Source organism: Panthera tigris, chromosome A3 (assembly GCF_018350195.1).
Source record: "Panthera tigris isolate Pti1 chromosome A3, P.tigris_Pti1_mat1.1, whole genome shotgun sequence".
Classification (NCBI taxonomy): Eukaryota; Metazoa; Chordata; class Mammalia; order Carnivora; family Felidae; genus Panthera; species Panthera tigris.
Window position 1 is genome coordinate 145,483 of NC_056662.1, and position 27,184 is coordinate 172,666.

Below are 27,184 nucleotides of genomic sequence, written 5' to 3' on the forward strand. Positions count from 1 at the left end.
CTTGCCGATGCCACCTCCGCCCCAGTCAAGCTCGGCCACGACCCGGGTAAAGCGGCAGTGACGGGTCACAGGCATGAGTGGACGCACAGACAGCCAGAGACCCTGGCCCTGACCCAGACCTGGGTCTGAAGGCGGCAGCCCCGAGGGGGAGCGTGACCCCAAGCCTGCACGTGTCTGTGCGGGCTTGGGGTGCCAGCTGCCCCTAGAAGTGAGGTGCTTTAATGTGGAACTTCCAGGGGTTCCCAGGTTAGAGTCCTCAAGTTGGCCATGGGCTGCAGGTCTGTTTCTAACCCTCTGGAACAGTGCTTTATTCCATCCTTAAGACAAAACTGAGTTAAATGAAAACAGAAAACACACTTGCCACATTGACCTCACTGAGCAGACGTGTGCCCAGGGGCACATGCTCCAGGCTGACACTGTCACACGCACCACCCGCCCCGTGCCCACGGCTACCCTCCCAGCCTCGACAGACAAAGGAATACTGTGGTTGCAAACTCCAAAACTTCCCTGAGAACCTTGTCCATGAGCTTTCACTGGAGACTTTGAGCTGCTCTTCGGATTTCTTTCAAAAAACAAAAATAAATCACTTTGTAATACTTCATGCCCTGCCCTGCATTCGTGTGGGGAGGTCAAGGCCTCCAGCCTGGCAAGTGCAACGAGAAAGACACTGATTTCCAGGCACCCCTGTGGATAAGCCCAACTGAGGCCTCCCTGGGCTGCCAACTGGAAGTCACTGTGAGTTGGGACTCCCCACTGCGGGGGCAGGGCAAGGGAGGTAAGCGCGGGAGCCAAGTTGGGCTGCCCCGGATGTCCGGATTGGCGGGGTGGCTCTGGAGTGATGGGGTCTAGACCTGGATGCCCCTCACAGCCCGTTTGATGCTCTCCAGGAGGTCCTTGTTCTCGGGGTTCTGGTAGCACTCCTGGTTGGAGTACATGTCAGTGAGGGTGCTCACGTAGGCATCGAAATTCTGCTCACATATTGGCTCCTGGAGAACAGAACCAGGTTAGCAAGCTCCATCCACACGGTGTGTCCCCTGATTTTCAGAAGCCACAGAAGTCTGTGGCAGGACTCAAACCCATCTCCTCACACCTACTAGGGCCACCACTGGCACCCTTGGGCTGAAACAACCATGAGCATCCTGCTGTGGATTCATAAGCTCTTCGGGACAGCTGGAACCACTGTGGCCAGCAGCCTGTCGGGCAGAGCACCTGCCCTTCTGGCAGGACCCCAGAGGTAGAGGTGTGCCGCGCCCTCCTTGCCCTCCCCAGAGTCCTGGCAGGGGGTGGGGGGACAGTCAGCCACAAGCTCACTGGTGTGCCTGCAGGGCCACATACTGCTTACCATGTGCGGAAGGCGGATGTTGGCGAGACTTTGGATGAGGGCCTGGCTCAGGCCCGACAGCTCCAGAAACAGGGCTTCATTCTGCTCCTCAATGAGCTTGTTCTCCTCTTCGATATTCTTCAGGCTCTTCTCCATGGAGGAGATCTGCACCAGACCAAGGTGGGAAATGCCTCCTGTCATGGGGGCCCCATGGACCATATCATGTCCTCCTGGGACACACCCAGCATGCTAACTGTGCCACATCTGCTATCTTTCTGGGAGAAGGCAAAGACGTAGGGACTCTGGTCCCTGGATGGAGGAGGGGACCCAGTGACTCAGCCAGGAGTGGTGTGGGACCATGGGTTTCTATGCCACATCTGTCCTGCGGGGGCAGAGAGGAACACAGACTCTGAGCACCCTGGGCTCAAATCCCAGCCCACCACTAGCCGTACAGTTAACCTCCCCATGTTTCTTCTTCCTTGTCTGTAATGGGAATACTGCACGCACTTTATGGGGTGTCTGGCTGCCTTTGGGTTTTCTCCCCACCAGAAAGGCCAACAAAGTGCCTTAATAAAGCTGTGGAAGACAGCCACTCCTGGCTGAGTGGAGCCAGTCAATGACTCCTCCAGCACACCCTGAGAGTGACAGTGACAGCAGGGCTACGGGTCATGGGCAGTCCGGCCTACCCAGAGCAGCTCAAGCGATCAGGTGAGTCTCAGGGTCCGCATAACCCTATGCAGACATTCACGGCCAGCATGGGGAAGGTGGGAAACCTTCCCTGGGGCCTGATCTGGAGAAGACTTGCTCGGGAGGGCAGCCCCCAACCTGACCACATCTTAAGGAGGCCTCAGGGCAGAGGCAAGTTCACATGACATGTGTGACACATTAAGCTGTCCCCAGATAGAGACAGGTAAGCTGCCTTTTAGAAAGCTATGGATCAGGTAGAGTGCTTTCCTCCAACCACGTGGCTGGGAAACACCATGCTTCGTCACCTGGTGACAAATCTTCGGCTTAAAACACTTGGGAGTAGGAGTTAGGGGACTGCCTTCTCTCTGCCTGAGCCTTCGGCAGAGCACATGACTCAAAACTCCCTCTAGAGGAAAGGGGGCTCCCGGTCCTTCCAAATGGATGCCGATAAATAAAAAGGTGGAAATCAGGGGGTGCCTGGCGCCTGGTGGCTCAGTGACTGTGTTGAGCATCTGACTCTTGGTTTCGGCTGGGGTCATGATCTTGCGGTTCACGAGTTCAAGCCCCACACTGGCCTCCACGCCAGTGGAGCAGTGGAACAGAAGCCTGTTCGGGATTCTCTCTCTCTGCCCCTCCCCTACCCACTCTCTCTCTCAAAATAACTAAATAAAAACTTTGAAGAAAAAAAAAGGTGGAAATCAGCAAAAAGGGAGAAATCAGAGGTGCTGCCCCAAGGGTACACTCTGAGAAGGGAGGGAGCAGTGAGGGACAGAGGGTGGCAGTCACACAGTGATATGTCTCGGCACCCAGAGACGCCCCAGCACTCCTCTGCTTCTACTGCCTAGGAACCTGGGGAAAGTGCTGCAGAATGAAAATCCTTCCTAATCTCCATGGGCCAATGCTCTGTTTACACAGGAGGTCAGCGTGAAAGCCTGTTTTCCAGTGGAGGAAGGAACAGAGGAACAAGACATGTAGAGCTCCAATGTGTCACACTGCAGCCTCTGGGAAGGAGCCTCACCACCTTCCCATCTGTCCTTCCTGCCCTCAGATCCTGCAGGGCCCGGTACCTCCTTGTCCCTCTGCCCTTCAAGCCATAGGGGACACAGCTATGTGTGGCCACTCCTTCTGTGCTCCAGGTTCTCTCCAGCCCCCTACTCAACAGCTAAGGACAGGGCACTGTCTTCTTTTCGGAATAAGGCTTTCGCTGCATTTTTTCCTGATGACAAGTGTTCATTTTGGGGAAATCAGAGAGATGACAAATACCCTTAAAGAAATGTGTAACTCTATCACATGGCAACAGTGGCTCTTTCTGGGTCAGACGCCTCCTCATACAAATGTCTTTACCTCACAACAACCTCACAGAGTTGACTCCTATTTTTCTCTTCACTCCACCAGCAAGGACGTCAAGATGCAGATTGCCAACGGGTTTTCCAGGTCACTCGGCTGGCGTATGGCAGTACCGTGGTAGAGGCAGGCTCCAGCCAGACCCCCAGAACCCACCTGGTGGTGCTACTCCTACAGGGCTAGCAGCCAACTCTGATGGCACCAGTAACCCTGATGGGACCCCCGGCAGGGCCACCTGAAGACCCCTTACGGCTGGAAGAAGAGCCAGTGCGGGCGGGTGTGGCATGTTCTGAGTCTCGCTGAGCGCTACGCCCATCAGCTCAGCTTGGCAGCAAGTTTGATGAGGGGCTCAGTTTTCCTGCCTCACTGAAGTGCAGGCTGAGGACCAGGACCTCTCCGGTGGGGAGGGAGAGGGCGTACGTGCAGGTGGGCAGCACCACCCACCTGGGACTGCAGCTGTACCATGGCAGCCTCCATCTCTGAGTTGGACTCGTTCAGGTCGCGGATCTCCTGGTTCAGCTGCTTGATCTCTTCATCGTTCTCCAGAACTGCCCCAGAGAGAAACCTTGGTTGTGGCCCTCAGCTTTGCGCCCAGGCCAGCAGGTGGGAGTGCAGTGGAGGCCTGTTTTCTAGGTGGGACTAGGGAGCCCGTCCAAGCAGAGGCAACCTGCCTGGCTCGGTGGGCAGCTCGTATCCCACTTTTGTGCTGGAAAAGTCGATCTTGGAGACTAGCAGCCGTGTGTCTACATTTTTCCCCCTGACCCTGGGGCACGGATAGGAGAGTATAAATCTTTGGCAAGTGTTAATTGCCAAGATAAAGACGGAAGTTTTCCAGGTGGTACTGAATTTCCTCAGCTTCCCTCTTCGTTGACACTAACTGAGTTCACGAATCCACAAACCCTGAGAGCGTGGCTTCTGATGCCGCCATCAGGGTTCTCTGATGCCACCACTTGTCAATACCCAGGTTAGAGAAAGCATGGCCACTTGAGGGCCAGGATCCCAGACTTGAGGCGACCAGGGGTCCAGAGCTAGGTTGGGGGACCTGTCGACTCAGGTAAGCAGTCTGTCTCCACCATGACTCACGCTAGGAGGGGCCTTGTCTCCCTACCCCCTCCCGCCAGTACCTGCTCACTCACCCATGTCACAGACATCGCTCGGAGGAACTGCAGGAGGGACACCTTACCATCACTCGTCTTGAACTTCGTGCTGAGAACCTCATCCCCTGAGACTTTTCCCTTCTTTCCAGCAAAGGTTGCTCTGGGACAGCCAGATAAGCTGGAAGCAAAGGTCACACCAAAAACCAGTCCAAGGTCACATACCAAGGGCCAGTCTGTGATGACACATCACAATGAAAGCCAAGTCCTCATTGGCTGGCAGCCTGGTAGGACCCTGGTTGGAACTTTCTCATTCGTCTCCTCTTGCCACCTGCTCCCCGGCTCCAGCCGCCAAGCTTCCACACCCCTTATTCAGTAGCCCAGGCCTTTCCCAGCTTAGGCCCTAAAGGCTTATCCCCAGATTGCCTGGGCCAAGCTCCTCACCCCCTTCTCAGAGAGGCCTCCCTCCCTCCTCCCTGCCACTATCCTCCCCCACAGCATCTATCCTCTTGGCCACACTGCAATATCTTACTCATTTGTTTGGTTATAGTCTGTCCCTCATTTGGCCCAAATCAACTCTTGTTCTCTGCTCTCCTGAGCCTGGTATTTGGTGGACTCTAAGTCAAAGCTTGTGGAACGAATGAGTTCATTAATCTTTAGGTGGAGAGACAGGGACGGAACAAAAGAAAGAGAAGGTTTCTGATGAACAGTGTAGTGACCCCTGCACCTTGGCCAATACCTCAGCTGCCTGGCACACAGAGGAGTAGAATGGGGGAGGCAAGCCATCCCCAGGCCTGGGACAGGTGTTGGGGGCAAATGAGAGCCCAGGCAAGGAGGGGTCTTGTCGCCATGTCCCTTCCACAGCAGGCAGACGTGGGCCCAAAGTTCAAAGAAGAGACCCCAGCAGGAGGGGCCAGCTTTTCATGAGAAGCCGGCAGCCTGTGTCGAGAATGCACACACGAGACTCAGGGCTCCACTCACTCTTGCTGGAGGGACTCCACGTGCTCCACGTGGAGCAGCCACATGGGGTGCCACATGTCACAAACACCATGATCTGATACTAACAGATTTTCTATGGCTTCATCCAGTCAGCTACCAATCCAGGCCTTGCTTTTCCCTGGAGAAACTATAGGCCACAACTGAGCCCTTCCTGAGTCTGGTCCTTCCTGAAGAACCTTGCCCACATGCCCAAGACCAGGGGCCTATGAAATGCAAGCCATGCAGGGCAGTTACCTCCGGTGGGTGAGGAAGCTACCATTGGCATGACCGGAGCCATCACAGCCTGGAGTGGGGCAGGTGGGCCCCTCGTTCTTCAGTGACTTCCAGGAGAACGGTGAGCCATTAAGAGAACCCTCTTTCTGCCTCCGAGCGGCCAGCGGGCAGCCAGATGCACTTCTGTGTGAAGCATATTTGCCGCTGATGTGACCGAGCCCCACACAGCCTGGCACAGGGCACCTGGCACAAAGAGGTCAGAGGTGAGCACTGAGCACTAGATGGGGGAGGTGAAGTCCAGAGACTCTCCCATGCCAGACACTGAGACTGCTGGGGGCTCCTGGATGAACTACCACGGTTGGAGTGATTCCTGAAGCCACAGGTCAGAACCTGGGCCTTCCCAACCAGATGTAAAGGCAACAGGAATCACGTTCCCTCTCCAGCCTCACCCTCACGCCTCCTGCATAGTTGGAAGGTCAGCAGCTACCTTCCCTGAAAGGAGAAGCTACCTTCTCTGGAAGAAGCTACCTTCTCTGGAAGGAGAAGCTACCTTCTCTGGAAGCAGCTACCTTCTCTGAAAGGAGAAGCTACCTTCTCTGGAAGCAGCTACCTTCTCTGGAAGGAGAAGCTACCTTCTCTGAAAGGAGAACCTCCCTTCTCTGGAAGCAACTACCTTCTCTGGAAGGAGAAGCTACCTTCTCTGGAAGCAGCTACCTTCTCTGGAAGGAGAAGTTACCTTCTCTGCAAGCAGCTATCTTCTCTGGAAGGAGAAGTTACCTTCTCTGGAAGGAGAAGCTACCTTCTCTGGAAGAAGCTACCTTCTCTGGAAGGAGAAGCTTCCTTCTCTGGAAGCAGCTACTTTCTCTGGAAGGAGAAATTTCCTTCTCTGGAAGCAGCTACCTTCTCTGGAAGCAGCTACCTTCTCTGGAAGGAGCCATGATGCCCTTGCGCCCTGGGATGTCTCTCAGGGGCCTCTGGGTCTACACCTAGACCTCTTGCTGCCACATCACTTCTATATCACCCCAGCCATGTGTAGTGAAGTGAAGGTGTCAGATGAAACCATCCAGAGCCCACTCCCTGGGAGATTGCACCAAGCACATAGCCTGGGGGCCTGGGCAGTCACAGAAGTCCCAAGAGTGCCCTGAACCAGGCAGCGCGGGGACAGCAGGGGCTCCATCACCCCACAGCATCCCAGAATGAGACTGTCATGCCATGATGTCCATGGATGTCCCCACATCCGAAATGTGTGTTCTGGAAGGAAGAACACAGGCCACAGTGCTCATGCAAGAAAGACTCAGTTCAGACATTCCATAATGACTCCTGCCAAGTTGTTGCAGAACAGGGAGAGAATCCTCTTGGGAAATAGCAAATGCCCCAGGAATGGTTGAAGTAACTTGAGAAAAGGTTCAGAGCAAATCCCCCTCATGCTGCCATTGGAATGAGTGCACCACAGAAAACTGGCTGGAGCAGGGGGCTCTGGGCATCCACTCTCATGGGATCCAGGCGGGACCTGGGCCAGGAGCTCCCTGCGATGCCTTCTGAGCACCGACATTTCAGGATCATGGTATCTGAGCTCAGGACCACCTAGGAACCAACAACTGACTGGGGACAACATCCTCCACCTATAAGTTCTGTTTTCTCCCCTGCAACAAATGAGACTCATGTAATTTCCCATTTGTTACCCACTTTTTATAAGCCACAGACCTGGCAAACACACAGGGCCCTGAAAGGGGACACATGGCCCCAGTTTACAGAGGTGGGGTTCCTTGGGGTGGGGAAGTCAGAGGCACAAAGCCTTCAGGAGAGCAAGGGTCGTTCCGGGGCTCCTGCTCCAGCAGGTGAGGGGACGGGGCCTCATTGCCCAGAAGTTGTCCCCATACTCGGGCGTCACTTCCAAGGTGGCCACTGCAGACATTTTCCCAGCCTCCTTTGCCTGGATCCAGCCCCACTTGTCTCCTCTCCTGGTGCCCATCCCTCTCTTCCTCATCCCAGCCACGTGGGCCTCAGACATGTGGAATGGCCACTGATCCGGTCCAAGGTCATCTCAGCCATCAGTCCAGAGTGGAGACGCTGCCAAGGGCCTTGGAAGGACCCCGGGGACGTTCCATTCTATGTCTGCCCCTCGCACCTGGACACCTCTCTGCTGTGGGGTCCCAGAGACACCGGGGCCAGGTGCTCTGAAAGTGCCTGTGAGCACCTGCCATCACAAGATCAAAGGCCAAATGAGAGGCAGCCCTTCACAGTTACAACACACGGTTGAATCTAAATTCCTTTTTCCAACTTTGTTTGCAAAACTCTAACCCTCCTCATCACGAATGACCCCCTGGAATTTATTCGTAGTGAGTATTTCGGACATGTGGGTGGTAACACCACTTCTCTGTCCCTCCACAACCAGTGTCCAAATCTTTGGAGCTGTCGGGTGACCTCACATTAAGGTGTGTGTGGAGTGCCAAGTCAGGCAGCTTCTGTACTTGCCAGGTAGGCCGGTGGTAGGGCACAGGAGCTCTGTGCTACCAGGGTCCCAGGGTCAGAGGCACATCTCTTTTGTCAGATGTCAGTGTGGTTGGGGATAGCGCGGGGGGGGGCGGGGGGGGGGGGGGGGGGCGGGGAGGGGGCACGGCAGGGGCGGGGAGGGCTCTCCACAGGCGATAGGCATTGAGCTCCTAACCCTACCTACACTGGAACATCCACAGACTTTTACGGCCAGTTATTTAGTTTTGGCAAAGGGATTTAGCAGAATGTGCTGACATGACTTAATCTCAAACGGTGCAAACACAAGATGTCATAAAGGGAACTCTTCCTCCAGCAGCCTCCATAATCCCATCTAGCACGCGCTCACGAAATCCCGTCACGCAGCAGGACCTGATGCCCCGGTTAAAGTTTCTGCTGCAGTCTGCATTTGTTTAAAGATGATAGTCAATTATAAATACAGTTAAAGTTTATGGCTGGGGAGGAGGCCCTATAAAATGGAGGTGCTGAATAGGCGCCCCTCCCTCCCACCGCCTTGCCATGAAGCCATTAGGAACTTCAGCCATCCTGTAAATGCTGACCTGCTTCTAAGTCATATTCTCCACTTGGCTGAAAAAATCTTGTTTTTTAAAAAGCAAAGTTGACAGCACATTAGGAGGAGGAAAACCATTTTTCCCAGTTAATTTGAAAAATGCTGATCTTGATTTTAATCATTTGCAAATGCAGCACAATTCACTTATCATATCCCTACAGCAGGATCCTTGCTAAATCCATAGCAGCTTGCATTTATATGATCGCAGGCAAATTCCTGGCTTCTCAGAAAGATAAATACTCTTTATCCAGCCTAGCATTTAGTAGGCTGCATTCAGGACACCAATATCCACAAATTTTGTGTTTTTGATTTAGCATTCATTATAGTTTCATTGTAAAAAATAAATTAAATAAACCAGCCACAGCCTCTTACCACCAAACAGCTGGTGGAGCCAGCCCCTTCGAAGGATGTGACGCTGGTCAATCAGACCTCTCCTCCTGTGGCCAAGCAGATGTTTGGGCGCAGCTGGGATGAGCTACGAGCTGAAGCTCCAAGGAGGAGCAACCTGTCCAGGTTGCTTCCCTCTGTAGGGGCGAGCATCCAGTTGTTCTTGGCCCAAAGGTAACACGCAATCAGGACAGACCCGCTTTCTGTGGACCTGCCTGGCTATGCCCTGACCAAGCCGGCTCCAAGGCCCTGTGCCACAACACAGCCAGAACCCTTCCCTTCTACTCATCAACTGGCAAGGGGACCCACTGCCTGCTTCACCCAGTTTTGGCTCTGAAAGTCCTGGGCAAATCGAATGGTGGGTCAGTCTGTTAGCCATACCTGCAAGTGGGGGGTTTGGGGGCAAGTTCCTTCCTGGAAAGATAAGCTTGCAACGATACAGGCCCCTACCAAGTGGGACACTCACAGGTTCAGAGTTCACACACAATCCCCCTGATGACACGTTAGGTAGCCCCAAGTGGGACAGTCTGGAGAGGGTTTCAGGGACTTCAGTCACGTAAGGCCCATGTCCCCTTTCCTCCCCACAGCAGTGTCGAGGTCCCAGTTCAGGGCGACCCTCCTGGGCTCCCTCTTTCCACACCAGCTCCCTGCAAAGGCATGTGAGTGTGCAGACACACACAATTTGAAGACTGGTCATCTTCCTCACCCTCCTCTCCTCCTCCTGCACCTGACCTTTCCCATCGGACCACATTTGTGCAGGTTGCAATTCCCACGAGCGCCCTGTGGGGCTGCCCCATGCCCTGAGCCTACACCCGGGTGCCCCCCCCACCACGGTGCGTGGGCAGCAGGGCTCTCTGCCTCTCCTGGCCCCATCAAACACCCCCAGAACTGAGAAGCCCACACAGGAGGGCACTGTGTGTGCCCTCAATACAACACACGTGGCTCACAGCCTCGCAGGTGTCCACATGCACAGTAGGAGGACTTCCGTAAAAATGGGCATTGTCATTGACCAGCTGTATTAATTGAAAAAGGAGTCTAGAAGCAGCTTTTCAGGATCATAACACACAGGAAAATCCCAATTCTGCAAAGCGACCAAGGGCATCAGCAAGACCCCAGCTTACTTCATCAGCTCAGGATCTTCCTTGTCATCCTTTGTGGGCGTCACCCTGGCTCCACTTTTCTTGGCACGAGGGCAGCCTGACAAGCTAGTTTTGAAAGAGGAACATAAGCCGTGGTCATTCCAGAACAGCAGCTTCTCACACCCATCTGCCCCTCCCCACCCCTCCAGCTCTGTGATCAGCAGCCCCAGAGGATCCCAAGGAAACTTCTGTCATCGAGCACTCTACTGGACAGTAGGGCTATGACAGGAAGTGGCACCATGAGCCCTCTCGTTCTGGCTGCTAATAGCAACACGATCAGGCTTTGGGCACGGCAATTCAGATTACGGCGAGGAAACAGGCTGTGGTTGCCGCAACATTAAGGTCTTATCTGGGGCACTGCAACTGCATCTGAGGAGGAGACCCACCCCACCCCATCTAGCCCGGCACCCCAGGCCATGGCAGCCTCACCTCCGGTGTGACGCGTAGTTCCCCGTTATGTGGCCAGAGCCGTCACAGCCGGGTGTGGGGCACCTGTGGAGGACAGCGGAGCTGGAACCAGAGCCAGTGAAGACACTTGGCCACAAAAGGACCCCCTCCGTGCTCAGCCCCAATGCAGGCCCACCCGCCTCCCTAGCACTGGTCTCACAAACAGTGTGTGCGTCCTGGCTAGCCTGCTGCCGAGACGTCCGGCCTTCAGAACTTTGCCACCCCGTCTCCCCAGGGGTTCCGGGAAGGCCAAGACGAGAGCACATCTCCACTGCAGGAATGATAGGCTCCCGTTTCGGCTTTCTGCAGGGTTCTAGGCTGGGCTAAAAGGTTCCAGGACACACACGGGCCTTTGAACAGTGTTCAGGAAGGCAAACCTAACACTTAAGACGGGTTCATCTTCCTTGACGTGGCTAGGAGGAAGAAGGGTTGTTCTCGGGGACATCTGAGCAAAGGAATAGCTATTTCCTGAGCACCCATGACCCACCATCCCCAGCGCTGGTCACCTAGAGGTGTGGTTCTCAGTGAGTGCAGAATTTGCACAACCAGAGGCTTTTCAGGGGTAGCAGGCACTGGCCAAGGGTAAGGAGGGGGGGCCACAAGACACAAAAGCCCAACTGTATGCATCCAAAATGTTTGACAAACATATCACATAGAAAGTAAAAATTCCACTTTAATGTACAAGTATGGGTTTTCTCAAATTGTTTTTCCCTGAATGTCCATGGAGGCAGAATGTCAGAGTGGGGAGGCGTGCCTGACTCTGCAGGGGAGTCCACCAGAACCCTCTGGAGCAGGAGCAGGTCTTCCGCTCTGCACCTGGGTCCGTGTGAGGGTGCAGCTCTGACCCTGTGGGACTTGGCAGGATCTGAGGGCTTGCATCTGGAAAGCCTGTTATTCACAGAATACTTATCTACCGTTTCTGGTTTCAGCCTCGCACACAGAAAAAACCACGGGTGCCGAGGCTCTTTCTCAATATACAAGTGGCCCCAAAAGGGTTCTGGAGACTTGCATCAGCTGGAACAGGACATAGGTCTCTGCCTCTCACTCAGCAGAGTTCTCTGAGGCACTCGGGCCCCTGTGCTGTGCCCAAAGCCCTTTGTCGGCACCCTCTTCCACTGGCAAATGCAGCATCTGACATTCGGAGTGAGACAGAGGAAGCCAACACAGCCAAAGGACTCCCCCACAGCTTTGGGCTGCCTCCCAGACCTCAGCAGGCCAACACTGCCTGTTCCGCATCAGAGGACGCTCAAAGCTGGCATGGCAACACGGAGGAGTTCAATGCCCATCTGACCTGCTCCTTCTCCAGTCCCTTGGACTTTCTCAAGGCACCCTCCTCGTCCCTGCCCTATGAGCCACACATGAGATGCCTCCCTGGCCTGCCGGCAGGCCAACCGGTCAAATCACCATTTTGTCGGATTTAGGGGTAACTCAAACCCCTTGAGGTTATGATGGCTCCTGCTCCAGGCATGTGTGGTCACATACCAACACACACACATCTAGGGCCAGGAGGTTTTTGCATTTTCATAGAAATCACACACCACCTCCATCTAGGTGGGCTTCCTCCTCTCAAACAAACCCCGAACGGGTGCACCACTCCTGCTGGGATGCTTTGTGTCTCTGCATCATCCGAGGTCCCAGGGTGCAAGCTGCCGGGGTGGGCCCCCGGCTGTGGGCACCAAGTCCTTCAGGCATGTCAGGGTATGCCTCACATGACTCTCTGCTGAGGCCGAGGCCCCGCTGATGCCCTGCTGCCTCCTCCTCAGCTCAGAGTGCCCTGCTGAGCACTCTCCTGGCCTGCCGAAGCTAGAGCCCTTCTCCTGCCCTCTGGAAGGCCAAGTGCAGAGAGTGAGGGTGGTGCTTCTCCTGAGTCTGTAGCAGCTCAGGTGGCTGCCTGGACTCTGCTTATTCTCAATTTCAGGGTAACGTGGCAGAACTCAGGCTCAGTGCTACGGGCGGTGGCCAGGGCAGCATGGCTCCGCAGCAGCCCGGGGCCTCGCTGCCCAGAAGTGCAGGTCCATACTGTGGTGCGACCCCCAGTGGCACCTGTGAGTGAGGCTGGCAGGGGAGAGCATGCACGTGGGGGTGGACCCTGCCAGGCCCCAGCACACGTGGGCCTGGCGTCCCCAGGGGTCCCACTGAGGCACGCTGTCTGCAGACAGGTGGGGCATCTGCTCTCCTTGCTGAGGCCTGACTCAATGGCTTTTCCCCACAGCTGTATCCAGCAGAGGATGAGGTTCATGTGCCTGGAGAAGCAGATACCCATGCTGGGCGCTGGCAGTGTCAGCCACTCTTGCGCCCCTGAGGACCCACAGGGTCAGTGGCAGGAACCCTCCCAAACATTTGCTTCTGGGTGCATCGTCTGGGTAAGAGGAAGAGTCCTGCGTCTCTGCGACTCACTACAGCTTGGCGACGCACACCAGGTCTCGCCTCTGAGCCCCTTCCCTGACCCACAGTGGCGGGGGCGGTGGGGGGGGGGGGCGTCCCCCACCTGGTCACACACCTTACAGGGTATGTGGCTGCACCCCAACTCCCCGCACACAGAGTGGGCTGAGGGGCCCAGGGCAGCTGTGTGCCCTGCCCCCGACCACACTGGGCACATGAGAAAGAAGAGTAAATGCCCCTGAGACTGGATTAAAACACGGAAAACACATCATCCGAGACTGTCGCTGCACCCAGTTACTGACAGGGAGGCCTTGCTTGCAAGGCAGTGATGTAGACATCTGTGCCCCTCTGGGGTCAGGTCACCATCACGCACCACTGCCACAAGGCTGGTCAGGAGCAGCCTCTCCGAGATGCCCACGGGACAAGAGAAGGGAGGAGGGAGCAGAAGCACCAGCACACCGGGAGCACAGTGGAGCCCCGCCACGTCCACCCAAAGCCCACGCTGTGGCCTGAGGGGGCAAAGAGTGGACGCCCACACAGAGACCTCTGGGGCCAGCGAAGAGCTTGGGAGGAGTCGGGTACCTCGGCCACCTTCCCAGACCTTGCTGACCCTTGCTGAGACTGATGCAGGACTTGTTTTCACATGGGGAAGACTTCCTGTTGCTATTTCTAAACAAGTTCAGGTTAATGTTCCCCACAGGCTCTTAGTCTCAGAAGAGTGCTAACCCTCCCAGACGGCCACGTTTCCAGGCCCAGACCAGGCCCACGTTGTCCTTCCAGCAGCCCCGAGCACCCGCTCTGCAGGGAGAAAGGTCCACCGCGCACACATGTGTTCACACCTAGAGCTCTAAAATCATTCAGACCCTCAAACTGGAAAACCACGAAAACTAATCATAGTTAGAAAGCAAGTCGAATTGGAAAAGGAAACAGGAAAAAGGGAACGTGGGAAAGACGGTAAGAGAAGACAGGGAGGAAAGGAGGAGGGGAGCTGGGGGAAGAGGGTCCTGAGCCTGCAGGACTGATAGACTTCTGGGGCTGGACCTGGTGAATGGATGAGTAACTATGCAAATCAGCCATGATGAGCTGAGCCTCAGAAAATGTTTACATTAAAGCTGTGAACACTTAGAAGGACAGTTCCGGTGGTGAACCCTGCTCAGAGCAGAAAGCCCCATGGGTAACAATGAGCAATGACATGCCATGGCTGCCGGGACCAGATAGGCCTCCCCAGAGTGACAAAGAGGAGACTGGCAGGATGGGGACCTTCCAGAGATCTACAGCTTTCTGCCCTGTTTCTAAATCAGCTCAAGCCCCTTGGACGCCTTTGGCAATAACAGCTCCTCATCTTACAGTCTCTAGGGCCCTGGCTCCTGTCTGGTCCCAGAACAGGATGAGCCTAGATTCAGGGCCCCTCAATATGGAGAGGATGAACACCCTGGAAGAGGGAGTGACCCTCGAGGAGAAGAGTAGGGCCTCCTTCCTGAGCCTTTGCTCAGCCTGAGAGCCCAGGGTCAGCACTGCAGGGCTCAGGGTCACAGCGGCTGCAATGTCGCAGCTCAACCAAATGCATAAAAATCAAAGGCAGTGACAGTCCCCAACTCCAGCCCCAAGAGGACACTGATACCTGGGAAACCTCTGGGTGCTTGCATCGCATTTGAGCGGGGCTATCAGGCAGGCTAGATGGTGCCCGTGTGTTAGGGGCAGGGAGGAGAAGCAGAGAGGGGGGGTGCTCAGCAAAAAGAAGGGATGAGCGTGGGAGGATCACCAGGGGCCAAGACAGAAGCAGCTGCAGGGGCAGTAGGAGAAGGAAGGGCAAAGAGTTTTCTCTTTCATCATCAGCACCCAGTTCCTTCAGTAAGAGCCGCACAGCCTAAAGCCTGCTGAGCCACAGCAAGACTTAGAAGCCAAGGCCAGCTCTGGGCTTCTCCCAAATCTCAAGGGCGGTGAGAAAAGCAGGCCCAGACAACCCCGTACAGGGTCCTCGGGAGAGGGAGAGACGGGCTGGGCCACCAGCAGCCAGAGGCGGGTCCTGCTCCCCTCAAGGCCCTCCAGCCCTCGGTCCTCAGAGCAGCTAGCAGACCCGAGGGCAGCACAGGAGCCTGCGGCAAGGGACAGGCGGATAGCAGCACTCAGAGCGAAGAGACACAGGCAGCAGCAGCAGCAGCAGGAGCCCCAGGCAAGCAAGTCGGCCCCTCCATGGCCTCTCTCTCTGCCCCATCCCGCCGGGAGGGGCTCCCCTGGGGCTGGAGCCCTGGAGAAGGCCGACTTTGGCTGGAGTCTCACGGAAGGAGAGAGCAGAGCAAGGGAGCCGCCCAAGAGATGGGTGGCCAGGAGGGCAGACATACTTGAGGTCAGCAGAATGGGCAGCCATGAGGTTTCTGAGGCTCTTGTCAGCAAGAGGGCAACCAGAGAGGCTGAAAGAGAAGAGATGGGACATCGGGGTGAGCCAGAGGGGGAGCAGAGGAGGAGAGGGGAAGACCCACCACGCAGCACCCAGGCCAGGCTGGACCCGAGCAGGGACAAACCTGCGGTGAGAGGCATAGTTCCCGGTGATGTGGCCGCTGCCGTCACAGCCAGGGGTGGGGCAGCTGAACAAAGGAAACAGAGCGTCAGAACAGAGAGCAAGGCACACCTGCCAGGCCAGCCCCCCAGGCGGAGCCTACTCAGCAGAGCAGCTAACACTTGCTCTCGACTCACCCCCTCAGTCCTCAGAGCACAGCCCTCACCGCTCAGACTGCAACTTTCTCCCACACAACTTAACTCGAGGAGGAAAAAGGAACCAAATGAAAGCTCAGCTTGAAGCTAGGGTGTCCCTGGAGCACATGCGCTCTGCACGTGCACACGTGTGCACCCGTGAACGCGTAGGCAGGGAGTTCCTTCCCTGAGGACAAGGCCAGAGAGCAGAGCCTGGGGAGAGCCAACAGCAGGGTAGGAGGAAGCTGGTTGGGTTCCTCGCAAGGAGAACAGGAACCCCAGAAACAAACTGAGCACGGGTGAGGTTCCACCTGTGGTGCAGGTGCCAGGTCCCACCCCCCACAGTCCTCTAAGGAGAAGCAGTTCTCAGTGGGGGTGACCGGAAGGCTGTAGGGTGGCATCCGACCAGGGGATGACTCATATCTACCAGCAGCGGCCCCATTCTGTAACAATGTCTGCTTGAACCCTGCGGGGACAAACTCAAAGGGGCCGCTGGCTGGGCTGCCAGAGCTGAGGGCACCGTGCCTCAGAGCAGAGTACAGGTCAGGCCTGGGCTCCGTAAGCCAGGGCAGAGAGCTGGGGCTCGGGAGAGGGTTGGCTTCCCTCAGCCCTCCCGCTCTGTGGGCCAGAACAGAGGCCCTTCCTTGCTCTGAATCACTTCAGAGGGCTGTGTGAGATTCCAGCGCGGTGCTGAGATGACAGGAAAGCTGTCACCCATCGCCTGGCTCAAGAGCGTTGCAGTGCAGGATGCCCAACCTCTGCCCAGCAAGATGGTCTGGCCAGGAGGGCGGTCAGAGCTAGGCCAGGGAAGGGACAGGTCCAGGACTGAGCAGACCTGGTCATTCAGGGCTCAGACTAAGACATGCTTTTTTCCGGACCAGACAGGTCCTCAAGGAGCCCTCTTGGCCCAGGTGGGGACTTACGTGAGCAGCTCCTTCTTTATGTCCTTGGAGAGAAACTTCATCTTAAAGTTGGCCAGGGTGACTTCCCCAGGGTACTTGCGCTCCTCAAAACTCTCTTCCGACACTTCCTGGTCATCTGCTTCAGAAGAAGCAAAAGAATGGGCTGCTGGCTCTGACTGCAAAAAACCAGCAGGGAGACGTTTTAACCGGCTGGCGGGGGGCCGGGTGCCCGAGCCGGGGGCTGAGGGAGAGGGGCCTTCAGAACAGTGTTCACAGAGACATTTTCCGGTTTCTCCTGCCTTCTGGATGGGGGAGGAAGACTTGCCCCCAAGAACACAGGAGACAGCACCCCTGAGGGACTAGAGTGTCCCCCCCACCCCCAGCAAGAGCTCCTGAGCTGCCCCAGGAATGAGGAGCCCTGCCTACTGCCCGGAGCAATGGGCTCTGACACCTTCCCGTGGCCTCAGGCCTGTGGGTCACCTCCACCTAACTGCCACTGGGTCACCTTCTAGACACAAGAACCTATGCAAAGTGCAGCTCTTTCGGTGCTCAGTAGACAGCAGGCACTCAACAAGTGCTTGTTTAAATGCTGTAACGATGAGATGGCACAAGGAGAACAATAACATAAAAATGTGATAAGAATATTCAGTGACCTTGTGACCCCATGGCCCTATGCCTCCCCACCCAGCACGACACCCTGACCACAACAGGCAGGTGATAAGCTCGAGTTCTATGTCTGCAGTTGTTCAGCAACCACCAGAGGGCAGGGTACTCTGGACACAGGGGTGGACAAGGACAGTCCCTGTCCACAAGAGTGGGAAAGCTCAACGCCCGGCAAGTGGGTCTACATCAGAGGCAGTTAACCAGTGTGACAGTTCGTGGTCCACATCCCAGTGCTGGCACTTGTGTGTCCCAGGCAAGTTGTTCAACCTCTTGGGGCCCAGATGCTACACTTTAATTTTTTTTTTAAGTTTACGTATTTATTTTTAGAGAAAACGAGAGAGAGAAAGTACAAGCAGGTGAGGGGCAGAGAGGAGAGACAGAACCCCAAGCAGGCATCAGCACAGAGCCCGACACGGGGCTCAAACCCATAAAACGCGAGGCCACGACCTGAGCCAAGACCAAGAGTCAGATGCCCAACCAGCCGAGCCACCCAGGAGCTCCTAGAGGCTACACTTTTAAACTTGAGAGAACAGCAGCCCCTCACGGGATTTCTGGGGAGTGGAGCCCAACGTAGCGAAGGCTCTGAGTCACTGACAGTGAATCTTGTCAATGTGGCGGGTGTTGCTATTACTGCCACAAATACTATTATTGGACAAGGCGCAGACCAAGTGGCTCATTCCCTTGAGCAAGTTCGACTTAAGGTGGGTCTTTGGAAAAAATGGCAACTTCCCGGAAGCCCCAGGGAGGAGGTTGTCCCAGAGCAGGGAGAGCCTCCCAGAGGCCCGTGGATACTGGATACTGTCCTGGCTGCTGCCCAGTGCAGTGGGCTCCTTCCCATGGCCTCAGGCATGTGGGTCACCTCCACCTGGAGTGGGAAGTGAGACTGAGAGTAGAGGTGCCGCCTCACATAGGACGGATCAAGGAACCTTGGGCAGAGCTGGAAGGAGAGTCTGAGTCGGGAGCCCAGGGCCATGACAAAGGGACTAGGAAGGCCTGATACAGAAGACCTTTCTGGGGATGACCCTCCTGTGCCCAGGAGGAGAGGAAGGGCCTGGGAGTGAGCTGAGGCTCTGGGACAGAGAGTGACTGTGGGGTGGAGTGTAGGGACCGACTTGACTGGGCGGGGACCTCAGGACCCCTGAGACTGATGACATGAATCCTGGGGTGATCAGAGGGTGTGTGAAGGGAGGAGGAGAGGGGCAAGGCAGCCAAGGATGTAGCCTGAGCTGGGGATCACAGACAGGTGCAGGGAGGGGTCAAGGGAGGGACTGTAGTCACCAGGAAGGGCAGGGAGCAGCTTAGACCTGGGGGCAAGACTGGCACAAGATAAGAGCAGACTCTCCTGGTGGTCTCTGAATAGGAGGGCCCCATCTGGCCTCATACTGGACTCCCAACCACCACAGAGAAGACCACCCACACAGTTCAGCCCCCTCCACTCAGGGCTCAGTCTGAGAGGTACCCCTCTTCTGCGGCCTGACACCAAGTTGTAGCCACATGACTGAGCCAAGTGACCTCAGCCTGGGGTCCAGTCCACTCTGCAAAGTAGGGGTACACGTGAAGCGTGTAGAGGGAGCCTGGCTCACTGGGGAGACTGAACTGCAGGGGTGGTGGGTTCCCAGAGAGGAATCCTAGTCACCCCACCTCCTCCTCCGCAGGGACCTGCCCCCCTGCCCTTCTAGGGTTGGTGGGGAGCTGGCAGGATGGGGAGGGAGAACGGAGGGGACCTGCAGGCCTGCCCATACCGTGCGGAGGCTGCCTGAAGTCTGCACCATCCTCACGGCTGGGCTTTGCTACTCAGGATGCACACCTCTTTGAGGAAGAGCCTTCAAATGGCCCCGCTCTCGGAGGGTAGAATGATTGGAAAAGGATGTTTCACTGTCCCCAGACTGCAGCTCCAACACAGACGCCTGGCTTCTTGCTCTTTACCAGGTGGTGCTGGTCTTGGGACTCGGGCCACTGACCACCACAGGGGCTCCCAGGGCCAGGAGCTTTCTCCTGCCTCTGTCCAAGGAGCCAGGTGGCCAGAGTGTCCTGTGGATGGTGAGGAAGGACTGCTGCCAGAATTCAGGGTGTCCCTATCGGGACAGCAGGTTGGGGGGAGGCCACAGAACCAAGGAATTTGGGGCCACTCCCAAATGTCTCCGATGGGATATGAAACAGGCCCTTCTCCTCCCCATGCTTCCCCCGAGCCCACAACGGTGCTGATCACCGTGTCCACGGAAGTGAGAAGACCACTTCTCTCTTGGATGGGACAAGATACACCACAGCCCAAGGGTGAAAAATTCCCCAGAAGGGCGGGCCGGGTCCTAGCTTCCTAGAGGTGGCGAGGCGCGGTGTGGACAGGGCTCGGAAGCTCCTCCTGGAGAAGCAAGCCCGGCTTTACATCAGCCCCCGGGTCCCACACCCACCTCCTCAGGCTCCTCCTCTCGCTGGCGGCTGGGCTTGGTATAGTCCAGAGGTCGATCCCACTCCTCCTGGCGGGAAGCCTGGCTGGACGGGGGCGAGGTCATGGAGCCGCTTGGGGCACTGGTGCTGCTGTGGCGCTGGGAAGCATCAGGGGACTTCACGCCAGGGCTGCTGCCGCTGCTGCCGCTGCTGGGGAAGGCGCTGTCCCGCTTCCGGTGTTTGCGCATGCTCAGGTCCAGGGTTCCGTTTTCATCCACCTCGATGTCCGCAGCCTGCAATTGTGAAGGTGGGTCTGTGCTTCCCACGTGTGCCTTCTGGCACTTTAAGTCAGCGTTACAGAATGCCCGGCACAGGGTTTCCCTTGGAAGGAAGCAGAGCCACGCAAGAACAGAAGAACCTCTGGGAAGCAAGAATCTTGACTTGCCCCTCCCTGCACCTCACACGGAGGAGCCTCCACTGCCTCTCAGGTCTTGCTAACACCACAAACCCAGACGCCTGAGACACGGTGAGCATGATCACACACGGACAGGCGCTCGACATCCAGGCGCCGGGCAACGCGAGGAAACGTGCGTGTGCAGAGCCATTTGGTCCTCCTGAGGCACAGCACCCAGAGCTCTCAGAGGGAACCCATCTAACCCCCTCTGGTCATCAGGAGCCACGACCGGGAGGAAGACAAGTTTCTCAGGTGGACACCGGGTGTCCCTGAGCACCTTTTGGTGTAGGCTCATGGTCCTGACTGTGAATCCCACCAGCCCACCGCTGTCTCAGACAGAGCTCCTTGTAGGGGACGCACCAACCTTGCCGGGCAAGTCCTGTGGCTTCGTGCTGAGATTCTCAGGCATCTCCCAGCAGCGCGTGGAGAGGTTCAGGATGGCTGTGGCGGCCATGTGTGCAGCCTCAGCATCATGCGTGTAGTCGAAGCCTGCAGAAGAGGATGAAGTGCTGGGGCTGTGCCTGGGGGAGGAGGCCTTTGGGAAAGGTCTGGCTGCAAAAAGGGAACAACACCAGGCTGATATAGAACTTGAATGCATGGTGGCCACACAGACACGGGTGGGGCGGGGGGGTTGGGGGGACGGCGTCTTCGGGATGGCTGGGGGAGCACAGGGTACAGCTACGTGGAGGGGCTTGGGGCAGGGTCTTTGTCCCAGTCACATGTGCCCACAACACACTCCTACTCGTCCTCCCATAGGGTACTGAGGACGTTATTTCTGGCTCATCTAAAATTTGGGCAGAAAGAACAAAACCTTCCAAAGACATTCCAGCATCCCTCTTATTTCAAACAAATACAAGTCGTCTATTGGTGAATGCTTCCTGAGACAGGAAGAATTCTATAAGAGGAGGAGTGTATGGGACTATCGCTCAAGTAGAAAAATTTTTGTCACAACATCTCAAAAGGCTGATTTTGGTGTCCCCATAATACCACTTCAATAAAGTAACATTACTGTTCAAATAAACGTGACAAATGAGGACATAAAATGTTATCTCTTCCAGAAACTGTATGGTAGTCATAAAGTGACTCTCAAGCATGACATTTCTGATATCACAATATCACCAGTAAGTTTCCAGATATACGAAAAGCTCCTTGTGAGTGTTTGTTGGTGCCTGTACATGGTGGCAGGAAACCCCTGGCCCTAACAAGGGGAAGAGGTGTCCACACTGTAGCTGGCAGCTGCATCAGTTAGGATTTTCATTATTAACATGACAGGAACTCCTCACTGCTGCATTTCAGGGCCAAACACCTACCCCGAGATGCCAGTTCCAATCTCATGGGCACACTTCCATTTCATATGTGTTTCCAGGGCTAAGGGGCTTGCAACCCACAGATTAGTACACTGAGTAACCAAAACAGTAAGGCAGGATTTTTCTCAAAAGTTTGTAGGAATGCATTTTGTTAGTTACAAGTATTCAGAACACTTGTGGCTAACACAACACACTGTATCCAGCAAGATGGTCCACATGCAGGAAAGCGAATAGCTTCTGTCAGGCACCCAGGCTCAGCACAGTCTGGCTGAGCTGTCTGAGCCCCTGCAGAGTGGACCGTATCAGGGAAATTATTCTCAAGCCTTTGGACATGCACACCATAAAGGACTTGGGTTGTTTTGTTTTTTGTTTTTTATTTGGGGGGGGGGGTTGTTTGTTTTTTTCACAAATAGTGAAGAGATACATCAAGCTTGATGGGGAACATGGTGGCAGAAACATGGGGGAAATATAGACCCTGGGAAAGCCACCTCAGTGGACACTGGGACAGCTAGGGCCCCCTAGGGGAGAGATTCCCTACATGCTCCTGGCGAAGGGGGTCCCTCCTCCCCCATCTCTCAAACCCTGCGTCTCCCAGGAGCAGATCTCCCCTACTTACATTTAAAGGCTTTAGGTGAGGTTTCGCTGGTCTGAATCTTTGGGGCAAGCATGCGTTTGCCAAAAACCTGAGCGTCAAAACTTGCGTAGTCAAAGGTGACCTTGGAGAACTTCTCCAGCTCCTTGGCCAGGTTGGCCCTGGGTGTAGCAGGGGCCACACTGGGCCGGTAGCTTCCATACGGAGGGACTTCAAGCTGCTTCACGAAGCACATGGGCCTGAGGCGTGGATAGAGGTACAGAACCATGAGGACAGGGCTCAGGGACCCCATGCCCCGTCCCACAGCCTGGGCAGGAACCCTTCAGAACCCTTTGTGCACGGAGACCCTCCGCCATGTCCCTCTGCTAAACGGTGCCTGGGGCCTGATCTATATGAAGAACTGAAACCTTGGAGAAACAATGCCATGTGCCCTTGCAGACGGCATTAGCCAGAGAGGGAGGGCCCTAGACTTTGCCCCAGAACTTAGGAGAGCAGGTTTCAAACTGCTCTGCTACAAGAGGTATGAGTCCTTGGCAGGCAACCCTACAGGGGCATCCCTAGGACGGTGGCTAGCCACACCTAGACAGAATTCTCCTGGTGGAATAACAGAGCTCCCCAGTGAGGAGGGAGTCAGGGCATCTAGAGGGGATGGGGTGTGTTTCTGAGAATCAGGCTCAGGGAGGGCCCAGCTCAGCTTTAGCCCTCACTACCCTTTGCTCGAAGGCATTTGAGAAGAGCCCTGGTGGGGCTGAAAGAGTTAAGGACGGGAACAAAAAGGCCACTGCAGGCATTCAGTTCATCATCTCTGAAGCCCTTGGAAGAGCTCAGAGTTTTGAATGCACAAGAGCTAGCATGAAGACACCAGCCCAGACAGCACAGGATCCAAGGGCAGGAAGAGCCAGGTGGAGAATGGCAACCGCACAAGGTGTGGACAGGCTTCTGCGCTACCAGCTCAGAGAGAAGGAAAAGAGGAAGGGAGGCCTGGGAGACCCGTCTGCACACCCACTCTCTCTTTGCTCCTGAGTCTGAACCAAGAAATGACTTCAGTCTGAAAAGAGTGGATCACAAGAATTAAGAAGGGGTCAATGGTGAGGTCTTCAAGGGGCTGAGTACTACAAGAACTTGCACGTGGCCCCAAAACAGGAGCCTGGTGACAGAAAGACCTGCAACCATGAAGAGACCAGCTCTGAGTCTGGACCTTGGAAAAGCAGACACCCCCAAGCATGGGCACATTCTCCTTCCCCAAGGAGGGTGGAAGGGCCTGGTAGCATCTGAAGAAGTTACTGGAGTGTGCTCAGGCACCTCCCAGGAGAAAAGAGAATCCTAAATTTAACATTGGTACCATGGCTTCCTGGGCCAGGGCTCCATCCCACAGCAAAGACTCAGTGTCTGTGACACTATCAGAGATTTGCAAAGGCTCTCCCCACACCCCAGGGCGTGACACCCAGAAACACAGCCACGCAGAATGAACAGAACCTGAACAAAAGGCTTCTGCATCCTGGTCACCATCACGACCATTGGAGAGGTTCCTCACCAGGGCCCGGGGAAGCAAAACATCACTATCTTGTTCAAGCCTCATGAGATACTTTCGAAGCCCACAAGAAAACATTGTTGCCCACTTTTACAGGCAAACAAATGGAGGTCAGACTTCCTGGGGGCACAGCCACCATGTCTGGAGCCTCCTTGCCCCCCACCCTGGGCTCACTGGGCCTCACCTGCCTGCTGGTTTGGCATGTTACCCGTGACTTAGACTGAGGCAGGAAAAGAATCGAGACAGTAAATGGCAGGAAGCTGGAAAGAGCAGTTACAGGATGAAGGTAAGAAGCCGCTTCCAACCATCCTAAGAGCCAACAGGTGGACGGAAGCCAACTGGATGTGCAGGGCCAAAGACACGCATAGACGGAAGCGCAGGAAGGTGAGGCCCCGACCCCGGCCCTGGCCCCGCCCAGAGACTCCACACACGGGACCCACAGAGCAGGCCAAGGCGGGCAGCCAAGTTCCTCCGGTTGAGAATTTGCCAGGCACACACCAGGGTTGGACGGGCCCTGAAAGGAGGCGGGCCCCTCTCCAGACCAGGGTTCATGCAATTGCCCATGTCTGTGACTTCCAGGTGTTAGGCCTTTTCAGGGTACAGTGGCCCCCATCTCCCACATTCTCCTTTGGGAGGCAGACATGGAACTGTGGTCTGGAAAACTGAGGAAGGGGAAGAATGTATGAATCCTAGTCCCTCAAAGAAACAGGAAGCAGCGTGTCCGCTGAGCGAGGACAGTGAGGGGTGGGGTAAGGGAATCCCCCAACGGGTAGAGAACTATGTTGAAGATCAAGACCCTGAAGCCAAGCTGGCCTGGGGCCAGTGCCAACTCCCCCAGCCAGTAAGTGTTACCTGGGGCAAGTTCCCGAGACTCTGGCCTTACTTGTGGCACCCGCTTCACAGGGTCACATGGATGGCAGGAATGCTAAGCAAACGCATTCTGAGTGCTCTTTCAGGAGCCCCCTTATTGCTGACACGTGTCTACATGCACGCACACACGTGTGCACACGTGAACGCATGCGTACGCACACGCACACAGGCCCCCTGCTGCCTCAGAACCTCTGGGGCCAATGCTCTGAAGGGTACCACATGCACCCACTTCTCTCCCTTGGTTTATGGTCCTTCCTTGGAGTGAGACAGCCAGAAGGAGCAGTTCCGGTGCTTCTGGACAGCAGTGGCCCTCGGCTGGTGCGGTCTGCCCTCTGGAGACAGGACCAGCGTCTCCACAAACAAATCCCTGAGTAATCTCAAGCGGTGAGATCAGACGCCTTTGGGGAGAGCAAGGCAGGGGCAGCCTGGTGGGTGTTTGTGCCACAGCCGAAGCACCGGTGAGGGGGGCAGATGTCAGACGCTGTCCTGTGTGTGCCCAGAAACTGTCCTCTAGGGGGCCCCGAGGGCAGCTGAGGGCATCAGCACACACATGCACATGCACACACACGCAAGCATAAACACACACGCACACATACACACACGTGCACATGCAGCCCCAGAGACACTGGGAAGCCCCCTCTAACCATTTTGGGAGGCAGCCCCTTCAGTTGTGTGGCTCAATTCACTCACCTGAGGATCCGATCTGAATTGGAGCTGTTCTTGGAAGGATCTCCCCCTTGCGGCTGTTGCTTCTCATGAGATTTGGCTAATTTTTCAGCAGCAGCAATGGGGCATCCGGACAAACTAGAGAAAAGGCAAGGAGGGCAGCTGAGCATTCTCCTTCAGATCCTGCCTGTCCAAGCCCAGAAGCCCACAGACACCAGTAGGAGCCCAGAGAAGGCTCCTGTCTCTCCAGCCCTGTCCTCAAGCCCTCAAGGTAGCAGCTGCACAGTCACTTTCTGCTTTGGGAAATTCTAAGCAATGATGCACACAGACAAAGTATATCCTAAAAGCCTTCAGGGCTCTGGGCAAAGGCACCTCCTCTAGGCAGGTCTGGGCAATGGGCCTGCCTCTCACCTCCCTGCTCTCCCCCGACATGCCAACACGTCTCTGGCTCAACTCAGGGAAGCCCAGGGCCCCATGGGCCACACAACTTGGGTGCTGACCCTAGAGGTTACAGACTGTACCACGGCCACAGCAAGAGGCCCCAGCCCTTCCTAGGGAAGCACCCAACCTGGGACATCAGGGAAGCAACTTCATCTGTCAGGACAGAGCTGACCATGGCTGCTGGAGAGGTGACTAGTCACAAAAGCGCTCAGGAATTTAGCCTCTTCTCAATGAAGTGACCTCAAAAGCTCTGGCCTCCTTTGTGAGAGCACATCCCATCACAACCCTGCTGCCCAAGGCGCTCCAGGCAAGGGTGGGGGGTGTGGTCACCTCTCACTGTGGAAGACAGCAAACAGCTAAACCCTGAGTGCATCATGGGAGTCTCACTTCTACCTGGGTCTCAGAAGCCACAGTGTAGCCCAGAGCTCGGTCCTGGCCAGCCAAGGCCCACCACGAGCAAAAGCTAGAGTGCAGAAGCTTCCCAAACGTCTCACAGCCTCCACCTGGCTTTCCCGACAGGCAGTAGGCCTCTCTGAAGAGCACATGGCCATCCCTGCAGCCGCCCTCTGGTCTCTCAGGACCCCACCACAGCGACCATGCCTCCGGGTGCCACGCTGACCCTCCACCAAGAGGCCTGCTCCAACCTTGCACCCGTCCCAGGCCAGGGCTCAGCCCACGGCCCCGCCCACCCCACCACACAGCCCTCGCCACTCCCAGCACAGCCCGAGTACCTTCTGTGCGTGTTGCGGTTACTGTTCACGTGGCCTTGACCTGTACAACCAGGAGTGGGGCACTTGAGCACATTCTCGTGCATGGCCAAGACTGGAAGAGAACCAGGGAGAGGGAGATGGTGAGCCCCACCAAGGAGCATGGAGGAGCCCCATCTGAAGTCTCCAACTCTGCAGGGCGGCAACTTAGAGCAGCAACCCAGAGTGGCTCCCAAGCCTCAGCCCAGTCGAGGCACACTCCCTCCCACTGTGGCCCCTGCTTCCCTCGCCTTCAAACCCCCTGGTTGTTCTGTGAGTCACCCTTTGAAATGAATGTTCACAATCACTGCCTCTAGCTTAGGAGTGAAAAGGCTTAGGCTTTCCCCTCATGGCCCTCAGAGCACAGATGGCTGGCTCTTCCCTGGCTTGCTGGCTCCTCCCTCCCGAGTGCCTGTGTCTGTGGCAGGCCCTCCTGGGGCCTGGCTGCCATCTCAAGGTAGGTAGATGGGCACACTCCATATCCCCGGCCATGTAGGACTCAAGTTTGGGCACCTGGACAGTGCCAATCCAAAGGGACAGGGCCCTGGGATGGGGGCGGGGGGGGGGGGGGGAACGCTACATCATCCAAACACCAGAGATGGCTTGAGCTGTGCATAGCTACTCACTCTCCGGGGGAATCCTGTCCTTGTGGGGGCAACCAGATAGGCTGCGGTGGTGAGGGTACAACCCTGTCACATGGCCAGTGCCATCACAGCCTGGTGTTGGACACTTGATCTCGCGCTTCTCAGCTCTGGAGGGATCTAAACACACAAGAGGCATCGGTTAGAGGGTAGCCAGAAAGCCAAGTGGGGAGGAGGACAGAACAGCCATGACTCTTCACTCCGGCTGTCCAGAGAGGAGA

At 56.0% G+C, this 27,184-nt stretch overlaps 1 protein-coding gene across 1 annotated transcript in view; it reads right to left on the reverse strand.

Moving 5' to 3' along the window:
• Positions 1 to 476: 476 nt before the first annotated feature.
• MYT1 (myelin transcription factor 1) overlaps positions 477 to 27,184 on the reverse strand; it is a 38,845-nt gene continuing 12,137 nt past the window's right edge. The window contains exons 6-21 of the mRNA XM_042979864.1: positions 26,949 to 27,083; positions 26,308 to 26,398; positions 25,160 to 25,273; positions 22,093 to 22,307; positions 20,534 to 20,658; positions 19,739 to 20,008; positions 16,689 to 16,843; positions 15,597 to 15,659; positions 15,417 to 15,485; positions 10,675 to 10,737; positions 10,228 to 10,311; positions 5,680 to 5,901; positions 4,536 to 4,627; positions 3,797 to 3,900; positions 1,343 to 1,486; positions 477 to 986 (exon numbers count right to left, since the gene is read on the reverse strand). Coding sequence (XP_042835798.1) covers positions 846 to 986; positions 1,343 to 1,486; positions 3,797 to 3,900; positions 4,536 to 4,627; positions 5,680 to 5,901; positions 10,228 to 10,311; positions 10,675 to 10,737; positions 15,417 to 15,485; positions 15,597 to 15,659; positions 16,689 to 16,843; positions 19,739 to 20,008; positions 20,534 to 20,658; positions 22,093 to 22,307; positions 25,160 to 25,273; positions 26,308 to 26,398; positions 26,949 to 27,083 — 2,087 coding nt within the window. The 3' untranslated portion in view covers positions 477 to 845. The remainder of the gene's footprint in view (positions 987 to 1,342; positions 1,487 to 3,796; positions 3,901 to 4,535; positions 4,628 to 5,679; positions 5,902 to 10,227; positions 10,312 to 10,674; positions 10,738 to 15,416; positions 15,486 to 15,596; positions 15,660 to 16,688; positions 16,844 to 19,738; positions 20,009 to 20,533; positions 20,659 to 22,092; positions 22,308 to 25,159; positions 25,274 to 26,307; positions 26,399 to 26,948; positions 27,084 to 27,184) is intronic.